General features: G+C 32.7%; 3 protein-coding genes across 5 annotated transcripts; 1 reads left to right on the top strand and 2 right to left on the bottom strand.

Annotated features, from left to right (window-relative positions):
* The first annotated feature begins 4,186 nt into the window (after nucleotides 1–4,186).
* LOC149730943 (TGF-beta receptor type-1-like) lies at nucleotides 4,187–12,006 on the top strand. 3 transcript variants are annotated; one of them, XM_089885516.1, is made up of 14 exons: nucleotides 4,187–4,294; nucleotides 4,591–4,776; nucleotides 5,008–5,129; nucleotides 5,492–5,678; nucleotides 7,514–7,549; nucleotides 7,607–7,732; nucleotides 7,986–8,100; nucleotides 8,324–8,484; nucleotides 8,865–9,032; nucleotides 9,290–9,446; nucleotides 9,763–9,887; nucleotides 10,024–10,154; nucleotides 10,371–10,529; nucleotides 11,209–12,006. In XM_089885516.1, the coding sequence occupies exons 2-13, from the start codon at nucleotides 4,722–4,724 to the stop codon at nucleotides 10,497–10,499; spliced, it is 1,512 nt and encodes a 503-aa protein (XP_089741642.1). In that variant the 5' UTR covers nucleotides 4,187–4,294; nucleotides 4,591–4,721; the 3' UTR covers nucleotides 10,500–10,529; nucleotides 11,209–12,006. The 3 variants fall into 3 exon arrangements, with proteins under 3 accessions (XP_089741642.1, XP_089741641.1, XP_089741640.1); XM_089885515.1 differs by having other exon boundaries at nucleotides 11,206–12,006; XM_089885514.1 differs by lacking the exon at nucleotides 11,209–12,006 and having other exon boundaries at nucleotides 4,188–4,294; nucleotides 10,371–11,147.
* LOC149730942 (U7 snRNA-associated Sm-like protein LSm10) lies at nucleotides 11,097–12,144 on the bottom strand. The gene is made up of 2 exons (XM_089885518.1): nucleotides 11,926–12,144; nucleotides 11,097–11,308 (listed from the first exon to the last, which is right to left on the bottom strand). Exons 1-2 carry the CDS (start codon nucleotides 12,142–12,144, stop codon nucleotides 11,180–11,182), a joined length of 348 nt encoding a protein of 115 aa, XP_089741644.1. The 3' UTR covers nucleotides 11,097–11,179.
* A 112-nt stretch (nucleotides 12,145–12,256) lies between these two features.
* LOC149730941 (anaphase-promoting complex subunit CDC26-like) lies at nucleotides 12,257–13,250 on the bottom strand. The gene is made up of 3 exons (XM_089885519.1): nucleotides 13,058–13,250; nucleotides 12,480–12,682; nucleotides 12,257–12,404 (listed from the first exon to the last, which is right to left on the bottom strand). The coding sequence occupies exons 1-2, from the start codon at nucleotides 13,124–13,126 to the stop codon at nucleotides 12,482–12,484; spliced, it is 270 nt and encodes an 89-aa protein (XP_089741645.1). The 5' UTR covers nucleotides 13,127–13,250; the 3' UTR covers nucleotides 12,257–12,404; nucleotides 12,480–12,481.
* Between the last annotated feature and the right edge of the window lie 184 nt (nucleotides 13,251–13,434).

Below are 13,434 nucleotides of genomic sequence, written 5' to 3'. Positions count from 1 at the left end.
GCAGGTTAAGTGATTTTAAAACTGTTGATGTAATACATCTGACTTTGTCAAAAGAAACGATTTTGGGCTTTATGAGGTATAATGTTTATAGTAGAGTTGGGGAAAATGTGACACTTATAGGCACATATTCCCAATATTTCCAAATTCTAAACACATGATAGCTTTTGGGTGACATCACGAAGTAGTACTATCATTCCTTTATAAAATGACAATTCAAAAAATATATCAAAAAAATATATCGTTTTTAATTTTGATTAATAAGTGAATTTATTATTAGAATTAATAAGTGAAATTTATTATTTGAAAATCAATTTAAGCATTCTTTTCCTTTCCATACCGCTATGGTTTTAAACATGTTACCTAATATAATATTGAATAAAAAATTGTATATAGTTTGAACGATAATGGGTAATTTTCGAACATCAATTCATAAATAATGTATCCTACAAAAGAATATTAAATTGTATAGTAGCGTGAAGAAAGATAAAACACTTTGTTCCACGAGACTTTCTTTTAATTTTCTGTTTAAGGGCCCCGTATAATGATACTCAGAAATATAAAGTACAATGGGGGAAGATGGGACACTTAAGCACATATTGCCAAATATTTCCAAAATCAAAATAGATGATGGTTTTTGGGTAATACCACGAATTAGTACTATGATTCCTTTATTAATTGACACCAATTTAATAAAATATAATAAAACACACGAGGAGTTATTTATAGCGATCCGCACAACAGGTGAAATTTTACAAATTTGAAAACACACAGGATAAGATGGCACAGTTTAAAATCATTGTTAATTTTGACTGTTAAGTGTATTTATAAATAGGAATATACGTAAATACCACGAAATAATACTGTACGCTTTGAAAATTAGGTCTAAACATTCTTTTTCTTGCCCTACTGCTATAGTTTTTAACACGTTACCTATATCAGTGCTCTTCAAGCGGTGTGCACGGTGCACCCTAGGGTGCACCAAAATATGCCTGGGGTGCACCAGTGCAAAAGGGTATACAAGGGTGCATCACAAACTTCAAAAATTTTCAGCAATAATATTCAGTTTTGAACATTTTTAATAAATTTAGCCACTTTTCTACAGTTTTTTTTATATGAATTTTATATCTTGCATCACTGCGAATTGCGAAACTAGTCTTTTCTTTAACTGCAAACCACATATTCCTAATGATCTTGATTAGCGGTGCTATTCGACTAAACAGGAACTTATTCTCGTACGCATTTCTCCTTGATGACGTCATTAGCTTTACGTTAAAGGGCCTAAACACACCCCAAATGTACTTCGCTTTAATCGATAGAGTGTGTTTTTCTAATTCCAACGACACCTTACTTGTTTTAATCGGTTCTGTATAACCAAAGATATTCCAGCTCAAACACCGTGAAATTCAAAAAACTGATTTGAAAGTTGCGTGGCGAAAAAATTGAGAAGTGTACTACCCACGTGACAAACACGTCACAGAATTGTTGAAGCGTGGCCGCTCTCATTCAGAAAGGCGAGAGGCAGTGTTTTCAGCGAAAAACGAGAGAACCAAAAAAACGCAGGTTTCGCTTTTACGAATGAATCAGTCACGTGACTACTACGTTCCTACGTCACAATCACGGAGCTCGTAGTAAAAAAAAGATAGCGCTAGAGATCACTGTTTGAGGACGAATATCTCCGCGTATACTGGACCAATTTTAATAAGTAAAGTATTTTTGGAATCAATAAAACGGTGGCTTTATGAATTTACCTTAAAAAATAAAAGTGACGTGGGGTGTGTTTAGGCCCTTTAAAGCAATCAGGGGTGCATGAGTTCGTCACAACAACTTTAGGGGTCCACCAACCCCAAAAAGTTTGAAGAGCACTGACCTATATATATATTATATTATTGCATAACAATTGGTATTGTTTGAACGACAATGGGTAATGTTCGAAAATCAATGGATAAATTTTGTATCCTACAAATGTATATGAACTTGTAATAAGAGAAAATTAATAATAACTATTGATAAAGTTTTTATTTTTGCTACAAATTGGGTATTACTACTCTGTTTTTGGCACAAGCCACTTCTTATAAATTATCACATCATATTGACCCCTGCCTATTTTCATCATGCTTAGGCTATATCTCAGTGTTTTTCTACAAAACTAAAACTAGTTTATGAGACAAAATCAAACTGTACGAAATATTCAAGGTTGTTTTATGAAGCTATTTTACATATTTTTTTAATATTTAAAAACAGTAATCAGCTTTGACGGGCGTTTTATATAGTTAATACTGTCGAATAATTCTGTATAACCTTATTTTCCTGATTATCATTAAATGGGGGTTCGTAAAAAGAAAATTAAAAAAGTCTCGTCTGACAAAGTGTGCCATCTTCGTCCCATCTACAACTTTATAGAGCGCGCGTCAAAGCAGATTACTGTTAAAATATTTTTGTTAAATAGAAACAGTATTCTTTGAACAGGTAAAAAATGCGAAATAGTAAAGTGCTAATTTTGGTTGCTTGCTAAAGCATAGTAAAGTCGATGGAATATTGTAGTTTGCAAATGTGAACGATTAAACTCGTTGTTGCTGCAAGTCTTTGCTATAGTTCCATAGCAGAAAAATCGTTGTTGCTGCAAGTTTTTGCTATAGTTCCATAGCAAAAACTTGAATATTTCGTACAGTTTGACTTTGTCTCATAAAACTAGTTTTGTGATAAAACAAAAATATATACAACATGAGGAAAGTAGGCAGGGGTAGACTTTACTTAAAGATAAAAACAACAAAAATATTGTTTTAGGTTATATATATATAAAGGTTACATGGCAAAGAAAATGGCGCAGCCGGTTAGTTTTTTGAGTCATGTATTTTGATTTTGGAAATATGGGGCAACATGTGTTTAAGTGACCCATATTTTTCAAAAATTACCTTGTTACTATATCAGTATACTAGTAATATATATATTACATGTTTGAATAAACCCTGAGTTATAAATTATGGAACTGAAAGCAACCTTAAAGTTTAGCCGTAAGAAACTACAATAGAGAAAGATGGAAAGTTATATTGACCCCTGTCCATTTCCTCGTGTTTATATATCTCATTTTTACACAACCCATGGCCTACTTAAGATATCGTCCTTGTTGTATATCGTTATAGTAAAGGCCATGACATTGCGTAGTTTTTGTGGGCCAAGACAAAAACTAAATCAAACTGTACGAAATATTAAAACTGTATACGAAAAGGTGAGTCTATGAGAAATTAGTTTAATCGTTTACACTCGCAAGCTACAAAATGTCATTGGCTGGCGGCTATACTATATGACTTAGCTATAGCATTCAAAATTACCACCTTACTATTTCGCATTCGTTATCTATTTAAAAAACTGTACATATTTAATATGTTTTTTTTTATATTTAACAACAGCTGTTAAATAATTCTGTACACGTTTGATTATCATTAAATGGGGGATCCATGAAAGAAAAATTAAAAAAGTTTCGTCGACAAAGTGTTTCATCTTTCCCCAATCTACTATAGGCCTAATGACTGCCTTTTTCCGGCCACGCGGATTTCTTTCACTTTTAATGTAATTGGGTGATAAATTAGACAACCCATTAGTTACTACTGGGTTTGGGCAATAGCCATTAAGTGTATTGCCCAAGGACGCATAAGCCACGATTTTCCTGCGTTAGAGGCGGATGCAGCAACAACTTATTTGCTACAGCGCCGGACAGCTTAAATATAAAAATCTGTGCAGTATATAAAATTACCCATATTAAATTACTAAAACTTCACAAATTAACCACCTTTAAAGCCCGTTTTTCCATTTTCGATACTGAAAACAAATGACCCATATTGCGCCGTGGTATAGTGGTTAGCGCGCCTGCCTGTAACCCAGAGGTAATGGGTTCAAGTCCAAGTTTTCTTCTAACTACCAAAAATATGCATTTTCCTTATATCTACTGTAATTTTTTGGATAAATTGGCGTTAAATTTGCCGTTGACGTAGAAATGTATTGAACTACTCGGTGTTTATACGACTCTGCATTAGAATGTCCTTCCCATCATGGGATTTAAGAAGCGAGCAACGCAGCAAGTATTAATGAGAAAGAGAAAGGTATGCGACAGAAAAAGGAAACCGAGATTGGTCATTTCATTCAAAGATTGAATTTCAGTTATTCGTTGTTAGAATTCGTCCAGCGGTTTTGTTTTGGCATCTTGCTTTGAATATGTATTTATAAACATGATAGTTTTGGTTAAAGCATCATTTGTTAAGTTGTTTATATTAAGATTTGGAAACATTTTCGACTGAAGGTGATTGGTTATTTGGTTAAGATGTCCAGTAATTTAGAGAGAGAAATTTCGCAAAGCATGTTTGATTTCCGGAATTGAAACGTTTGGCCTTGTTTGGTGATAGTTGTTGGATATTCTTCGTGTATACACATACATTCAATTAAGTCTTTGAGTGTGTAGTAAAGCACAATGCAATGACCATGTATTGTCAAATTTTATGCTTGTTCTTAGTTTTATAATGCTATACCACTACCACTATAATATTAAGTACTTTATATGTTGTTGTTGTATATAATTATTTCTATTATTTCATACAGCATTTCTTAATACGTATACTACAAGCCTTGATAATGACAGCAGATTAGTGTGTTTACATGAACACCGAGCAATTCAGAAGGAAAATATAATTGAACATAACTAGAAGCAGTGAGATCATCACACATTTCTGATGAACTGTTTATCAATTCTATTCCTCTCATGTTTCTGGTTCTACCAAGCAACAGGTTTCGTTTCTTGTTATTGGTTTCAATGTTTTCTACCTAGAAGTCAAGAACAATGTTTTTTTGATTTTTTTATTTCCCTTTGATTAAATATGAACTTTGTATAAATCAAAAAAGGATATGTTATTATGTATTTTAAAACTGCTCTTATACTGTTACTGCGGATTTTCTAAAAATTTTGTATAGCAAATAACTGAAAGAAGACACAGTTTTACATTATTTGTTGTATTTCAGCACTAACATGTTACTGTGGTGGCTCACGAGAAAACCCATATTGTGAAAGAAATGTATTTAACTGCACTGTGCCAGAAGGTGTTTGTTATGCCATGACGGAAGTTCTACCTATTTCAAAAAATGTAAAACAAGTGTTTAGTGTAAATTTGTTAAAGCAACAACAGTTGTGCTTCAATGCAGTCATTGTTATTGTGATGATGTTTTTTAAAACATAAATTTTAGGATTTGTATTTACATTGAAGAATAATATTAAAGTACTGGGTAAAGGAAAATAGATCTAAATTAAATTATTTATTTTTTCCTCTTAATCATTTGTTTATAATACAGCAAACGCTGTTTAATTCCTTGCTAAATAGTAAAAGAAACTTTTATGTCAATTGCCAATTACCCTTTGCCTTACATTACCCTTTATCCCAATAAAGCAGATATTAAAATATATGCCAACAACAGCAAATTTTATATTTCCTTTTTTTAATTCTTGCAGATTTTGACTCAAAGAGGATGTTTTAGAAAAAACAGATTGGTGCCATACAACCGACCATTTGTATGTGAACCAGTCAATAAATCCAACCATCAAGTCATATGTTGCAAAACAGACTTCTGTAACCATCCTGAAGCAATGAAAGCACCAACATTGCCCACAACAACTGCCAGCATTCAAACTAATCAAGGTAACTAATATAAAAAAGAGTATTTATATGATGTGGCTATGTTATAATTATACATATACCAAAGAATATGGTAATGGAAATAATCATAAAATGGCAAACTACAGATAAAGAAAGTATTTTGCTAATCCAATGGCGCAACTGATAAAAAACTTATTGTTCCCATTTCTAAAAATTATAAACCAAACATAATGCTGTGCTATCTTTCTTTATGGTAGCATAGTTAGGTCATGTATATATATATAATATATAGCATTTTTTTCTTGATACCAACAAAATAGACATCCATTAAGTTCATACTGTTTTATATAAATGTTTTAATAATCTAATATGCAGACGCAGTATAAATATTTTGTTTTCCTGGACATCTAACTTCCCATAACACTTATGCATTGAAGACAGGTTTAGTAACATGAGCATCAGTTAACCAGAGAGTTTTATTTTAAATAAACTTAATTTGATATTGCTTTAAATTGATTGTGGTCTTTTTTATTAAGTGTCTTTCTAAAGGTAAAATAAAATGCAAATACACGTTTCAGCATGTAACTCTTTATTATAAATGTGCGTGTAATAAACATAATTTATTTTAATGATTAACTGTGTTACATTAAAAGTAAACTTTACCGTTTCACGAATTCATGTCACTCTATTTTTTTCGTGGTTTTAAACCCCTTCAACGATACTGTGTGCTTTGGTCTGACACGATTGCCGAACATTTAGGTCGCACAACCGGGTTACTGGGCTAAGATCTTGCTTGATTTAATGGAATCGCAAATGTTTAGCTATCTACACGCACAGCGGAGTTTTTACTTTCAAGATGTAATGTCACTGTGTGCGAATTTGCCAAGTAAACGGGGAAGCATGAAATGTTAATTATTCGTCTATTTCCTTTTGAAATAATGCGCATAAAACACGAACCAACTTAAGTAACATATGACATCACTACATAGGGAAGTATTGCTACGATAATAAAGCTTAACAGAAGGATATACGGCCCACTTCTATTCGGGTGTATTCGGCCACGAAATTTAAATCCCTTGCCGCGAATAAATATTACGGCGACATCTGGCATGCATGAGTGCATAAGTCGGCGAAACAATTCCACGTTGTCTACGGCGTCGTTCCTTTGTTGTTTCCATTTCGATTGTTACATCATAATCGTTCCTTGTTCATCGTGCGATTTTCGGCGCCACGATTGCAATTGATCTTAGTGGATTAGTCTCCGTGAGAAAATCGTCTCGATTTTACGATCACTTTATATTTCCTCAAAGAATTGTAGTCAGAGTTAATATTATTACGTCATAGTGGTAAGCCAGGCGTGAAATTAACACCAATTACTTTAATCGGGCGTATAGGGCAATAATTATCATTGTTTATATAAAAAGCGAATGTCTTATTCAACACAAGCAGTAATTTAGACGAATTGCGACGGCTCCAATTTCCCTTATTGTGTGACGTCACTTACATGTAAAATACCTATTTACAATGTCTCGAAATATGCGGCTACTTTCACGATTTGAAACAACGTGATATGTCCAATACTACGTAGCACACGTATGTGATCACTCATTTGCGTTTATATAATGAACTAAATAAATGCGTTGTCTCACGAGTAAGTGATGGCACTTTTTCAACATACCAATGCAACAACATTTTAATATTATAAAGACATTTATTATTATATGGGTTTATATATATATATATATATATAAATATATATATGTACATTAATATATATTTTAACAGCAACAATTTGTTTGTGTTGTTGTTATTTAAGCGACTTTTTTCACATTTTTCAATTGTTTACTCTATTGTTTATTCCATTCTCTTTTTCACAGATCAACTGTCAACAACATTAATCGTTTTATTATCAGGTAAGCTGCTTTTTTTTAAGCAACTTACAATAGTTAACACTGTGTTTTTTATCGCAGTTGGCGGGTTCTTGTTGATGGCAATGCTTGTTCTTGTTGCGGTTTTCTATAAAAAGCAACACAGCAAGAGAAATGACCCATTGGTGGAAAGCCAGAATTCAAGCCTACCAGACACTAACATGCAAGGTCTTTATGTGTTCATTGCTTTAAATAACTGTCAGTAATAGCTTAACAATGTCATTTACCCTGGAAAGACAACACTTTTTTATGACACGCATATCATAAAACTTGCCATAGATGCATTACTTCTAACTCTAACAACTTTTTGTTTTACTTTATAGTGTTTATACATTACCCAAAGTTTATTTAAAGAAATATGATTGAAACTTACAATTGAGTTTACAAATTAAATTGAATTTTAATTCATACAACCCACAAGATCTCTTGGACGACAAGGACTTCTCTACTACTGGTTCAGGTTCAGGATTGCCATTACTTGTCCATCGAACTATTGCTCGACAAATTCAACTACAAGAAGTTATTGGAAAGGGAAGGTGAGCAGGATGCTACTTTTTAAAATATTATATGCAGGATTCTGTTAGCAGAAATAAAATTAACATTTTTAACTATACCGAAAAAGCAAAACATATTCTGTGAAAATTTTAGGAAATTAAAAGGGGATCGCCAGTAAAAATGTAGGAAGCCTAGCACCATAATTTGAACGCTCTATACTAGCTAAGCTTTAAATGAAATATTAATATATGGCACTAATGGCAGGTATGGTGAGGTGTTTCGTGGTAAATGGAGGGGTGAAGACGTCGCGGTAAAGAAGTTTGTGACTCGCGATGAGAGATCCTGGGCAAGGGAGGCAGAGATTTATCAAACCATCATGTTACGACATGAGAATATACTCGGATTCATTGCTGCAGATAACAAAGGTAGGAAGCAAAATGCTGCTGGTGTTCGTGTGTCAAAACCACAACCTGACATAGGACAACTACATTATATTACAAGCTGTTTGTATAGGGTTCAACACAGATATGAAAGATTGGCTTATTGACAGTCAGCAGAAACTATATGCAGTTTATTACAAAAACAGAACATTTTAAGATTATAGTTTGCAGAACAAATAAAACAACCTTTATATATACAATTGAACAAACAAACTTTTGGTTTCGATATCAAGGTGCCAGTGTATTGCAAACACACCAGTTTCATTGGTAAATGTTATTATTATATTAAACTTCACAATATCATCTATGAGTATAAGTTATTTCTATATTACTTCATGTAAACGTATTGTTTATTACAATATTAGATGTTGGGACATGGACTGAACTATGGTTGATATCGGAATACCACGAGAATGGATCTTTGTTTGATTATCTTGGTGAAACACGTGTGGATGTTGGTGCCATGCTTAAGTTATGCAGCTCCATTGCTAGTGGGTTGGCTCATTTGCATAATGAGATTGTTGGTACTTTAGGTAAGCTGACTGTGGTGTATAGATGGTAGTGGTAAACTATAGGATGGTCATGGTCAGTTTTAAGTATTTATTCTAAACAACTTTGTCCTGGTTTTGTTTAAATGAGGTTGCTTTTTACTGTATTTTTAAGTTTTTACATAAAAAGGTTAAGGTACATTTAAAAGCAAAAACCTTCCAAATGGCTGTAAAAACATATTTTAGTTACATTAACAAACATTTTACAGAGTTTGAGTAAATTATTATTTACTTTATGACAGGAAAACCCCCAATAGCTCATTGTGATTTAAAGTCAAAGAATATTTTGGTGAAAAAAAATGGTGAATGTGCAATTGCTGATCTTGGGTTGGCGGTCAGACATGATTCAAGCACCGACACTATTGACATTCCTCCTAATAACAGGGTGGGAACCAAAAGGTGAGATTCGTGGTTAGTTGTATTTAGTGATCCTAAATCATGTAGAAGATTATTTAATATTAGTTTCTCTTCAATATGGGTGAGGTCATAAGGCAAGACATAGGTTTTTGGATCAATATTAGTTTAGTATTGATTATAATTCCTTGTGATTTTTGATCCAGTAGTGGTTAAGTGTTTTTAATCAAATAATTCGATATAATAGTAACAAAGTTTTTTTTCATAGTTTCCAACCACTATATTAGCTGCTTGGTATTAACTTTTTATCACTTACTTAGCACATCGCATAATTAGTGTTTTATGAACTGCACTTGTTTAGATACATGGCACCTGAGATACTGGATGACACATTAAACATGTTACATTTTGACTCTTTCAAACGTGCGGATATATATTCACTGGGACTTGTGCTGTGGGAGATTGGTCGCAGATGTAGCATTGGAGGTAAAAAGTGGTTTCTTATCTTTACAAGGATGATTAAAGTTTAAATAAACTTTGGCAGCAATGTGTGTTTCTTATCTGCGAGTCGTTCTACCCTATGGTATTTTACAAATTTACTGAAATATTTGTAACTATCCAGGTCAGAATCTTGATTACCAACTTCCATATTACAACATGGTACCTGATGATCCAACAATTGAACAAATGAGAGTTGTTGTGTGTGAGAAGATGTTTAGACCACAGAAGGAAGCAACATGGCATAAATATGATGTAAGTTTCTCTTGTTTTTGGTCACTTAAATGAGGCTGTTAAAACCAATAGGGCGAATTACATTGAATTAATTATAGAGCCAACCAATATCAGTTTGCTTTGCAAATTTGATACCTTTTCTCCAGTTTGTATCAAACAGTAAAATTGTACAAGAGCAATATGTTACTAGAATAAGCTATAAAAGAGTAGGAAAAACAATTGTACGGTTTGTTGCAGACCATGGAGCGAATGTGGAAACTGATGAATGAATGTTGGTACGAAAGCGGATGCGCACGTTTAACTGCACTGCGAGTAAAGAAGACGATCGCGAAGATAGAAGATGAGGAAGGAGTGAAGAATATTTGATGTGTGGTGGTGGTGGTTTCTTCATACAATGTAAATTACTTCCATCACTTATGTTAACCTCTACCCAACTTAACTCAAAACAAAAACAATTCAAAATCTTATCAGGATTTAGTTTTAGATCTTGTACACTGCTTTTATGAAATATTTTTATTGTTCTGTTTGTACAAATGTTTTAAACTTCTTTTTATTGAAAAGTTCACAATGTTGCCAATGTATGTTGTGTTATGTGTTTGTTGTTTCTTGTTATGTATAAGACTTTCACTTGGTAGTATCTAAAACCAGCAGGGTCTGTAGTCTGATCATAGTGTGCACTCTTAACAGGTGAACAACCAACAAAATTTTAATTGTTGCTTTGTATAATTGCTCAGCTTTTGGCTAATGGTGATAAGTATTGTGTCTGTACATACACCCATAGAAAATGTCCAAAAATTCTCTATCAAATATATTAATACCAACAACAACATTGCACTATGGTTTGCAGCATTCTGTAGAATTCTATGAACTAAATTTTTTCTCCGTTGTTTACCAGCATCCTCTATAATCAGTGCATTCATATGTAATTATGGTTACCTTGTTTTGCAACTATGTACAAATTACTTTCTAACTTAATTTTGGTTGTATTGTGTATATAAAACATTTATAAATCAACATGCAGAGTTTTATGTGAATGTACAAGAAGATTAAGTTTTTTCTTTTTTATACTTAGCAGGCATCTGTGGTTTTCTCTGTTTTGAACGAGAGATGTGCTTCTCTATTTCTTCAATCGGGTTAATCTTACTTGGGAGTTGTACATACCTCACGGATGATGCCTTTATTAAAAGTATTAGCAGTTGTAATAATGGATAGACTGCTATTTTAAATTGCAACCACATCGAAATCTGCAGAAACATAGCATATATTTGTTGATGATGTCAGGGGCGGATCTAGGGGGGGGCGAATGGGGCGATCGCCCCCCCTAGACCTGGCCGTAGAACAAAAAAAAATAAAAAAAAAATAAAAAAAGTATGCACTTTTACATTAAAAAACTTTTAAATTAAAAAAAAGTATGCACCAGCACAGAGATATTGTTATGGATCCAGATACTATTATTAACCGTTTTGCAAACAGTAAAAACCGCAGATTGGATTTTGTAGTGTGGGCTATGTATTTTGGCGTCTATTTCGCTCGATTATGACCTTTCTTGTACATTATTGTTGTGTGTGTTTTCGGCGCTAAAAATACATAACTTTTGTCTGTTAAAGGTTTTCGAGTTTTTAGTAACAAAATCGCCCCCCCTAAAGCAAATGTCTGGATCCGCCCCTGGATGATGTGGTACTTTACTTTATTAAATAGAAAATAGTTTTTATAGGCAAACTTAGATTTTAAAATGTATGTGTTATTAAATTGTTTACAAAGTAGGCTTATCAAGTTTACAACAATTACGCACCTTTATATAAATCTCATCCACTTTAATTTTTGTTCCTCTAACATTGATAATAGTTGCATTTATTAAATTCAGATTTCCAAAGCCGTCACAATTGATTAGACGACCTTTAATTAGACTTTCATTCTTAGTTTCAACCCTAACATTGTTATTTTCCATTGCAATCAAAAGAACAGCTAAAGTGTTATTTGCGTAAAATTTTTCTCGACTTGAAGCTGCCATGCCTCACTTGATCGAATCTCTGTTAAACGATAATGTTTGAAGTCCGATTTTATATATATATAAAATATATGCATGTATTCTAGAAGAACTCATGTTATGGTATATAACAGACAACAGTTAATGTGGAATTTATTAAAACCAAAGTTTTGTCTGCATCATGGTTTTGTTGCTTCAGAAAAGATCATTTCTTTATAAACACATTATGCCCAATTATTAACCAAGCAGTGAAACATACATACTCTCTGTAACATACAGGCTTACTGAAAAAAAAATGTATAAAATTAAAAATACTAGCTAATGAAACTTACATTGCCCATCTAAATTATAACCCATACCTCTAATGAATATTATTGTACTGTGAAGTACTTTCTGGAGTTATAGGTTGAGGTTGATATCCAATTCTACGATGAACTTCTGCTCTAGACCGTGTGTTTCGAATACCGCCTGGATTTGCCGGTATAGTCGTGAACGTTTGATTTACATCAAAATCTTTAGTTATTGTTTCGCTGTGACTCTGTTTTCCTTTGTTCGTTTCTTTCTGTAAAAAAATATCATGATGTTAAGGCCACAAATAAACATATCTATGTCAAACCTTTTAACGAAAATGTTGATTTAAATTCGGAATCGGGTCCCTAATAAAATTCAAAGGATTGTAGATATTTCGGTAAATTGGACCGGAATGCTATATGCGGGATGCGGCCTGGTCTAAAAGATGTTAAATGACCATACGATTACGAAGCTAACCAATTAACTTTTAATTTCATCGAAACATCTGCAATCGTTTGCAACCTGTAGTTTTATTTGTAACCCCTAAGATATTATTCACTTATATGTGCCATTGCAATAATGAAGCCGGTTATTTAATTACTTTTTTCCATATTAAATAATAATATATATGCGAAATATAACTTACACAATGATTCAGATAATCTTGAAGATCTTCAACTTGTAGTTTAATTTTTGAAGGTTTTCTTCGTAGCATATCAATATGTATTCAATTGTTCATGCAAAGCAGTTTCAAGACTTTAATACGTTTATATAATTATACTCAATTTGGTACTATAGGTGTTTTCCCTAATCGATGCAATGCCTTCAATTTTAATATAAACATAGCAATCACTCTTTTCAGTTTTGAAACAACCATGAAAAATACAATACAATTGTGTTTTTATAAAAATTGCAAATAATATTAGTTGATGCAATTAATTCAACGTTACACGTAGCATTCAAATATAATATCAAAAGCTCCCACATGTAAAATAAAATCACAGCTAAATGACGCAATAAGAA

The sequence above is a fragment of the Ciona robusta genome, chromosome 9, assembly GCF_009617815.1.
Source record: "Ciona robusta chromosome 9, ASM961781v2".
Taxonomy (NCBI): domain Eukaryota; kingdom Metazoa; phylum Chordata; class Ascidiacea; order Phlebobranchia; family Cionidae; genus Ciona; species Ciona robusta.
This window is presented reverse-complemented; position numbering and strand designations above follow the sequence as displayed.

What these genes read in the sequence shown, in the direction of transcription:
- LOC149730943 (XM_089885516.1), top strand. Translation starts at nt 4,722, where the DNA reads ATGAACTGTTTATCAATTCTATTCCTCTCATGTTTCTGGTTCTACCAA. An exon ending in CTGGTTCTACCAAGCAACAG is followed by an intron (nt 4,777 to 5,007) that starts GTTTCGTTTCTT and finishes GTTGTATTTCAG; the next exon opens with CACTAACATGTTACTGTGGT. An exon ending in CATTGCTGCAGATAACAAAG is followed by an intron (nt 8,485 to 8,864) that starts GTAGGAAGCAAA and finishes TTACAATATTAG; the next exon opens with ATGTTGGGACATGGACTGAA.
- LOC149730942 (XM_089885518.1), bottom strand. Translation starts at nt 12,144, where the DNA reads ATGGCAGCTTCAAGTCGAGAAAAATTTTACGCAAATAACACTTTAGCT. An exon ending in TGGATGAGATTTATATAAAG is followed by an intron (nt 11,309 to 11,925) that starts GTGCGTAATTGT and finishes CTTTTAATAAAG; the next exon opens with GCATCATCCGTGAGGTATGT.
- LOC149730941 (XM_089885519.1), bottom strand. Translation starts at nt 13,126, where the DNA reads ATGCTACGAAGAAAACCTTCAAAAATTAAACTACAAGTTGAAGATCTT. An exon ending in AAGATTATCTGAATCATTGT is followed by an intron (nt 12,683 to 13,057) that starts GTAAGTTATATT and finishes ATTTTTTTACAG; the next exon opens with AAAGAAACGAACAAAGGAAA.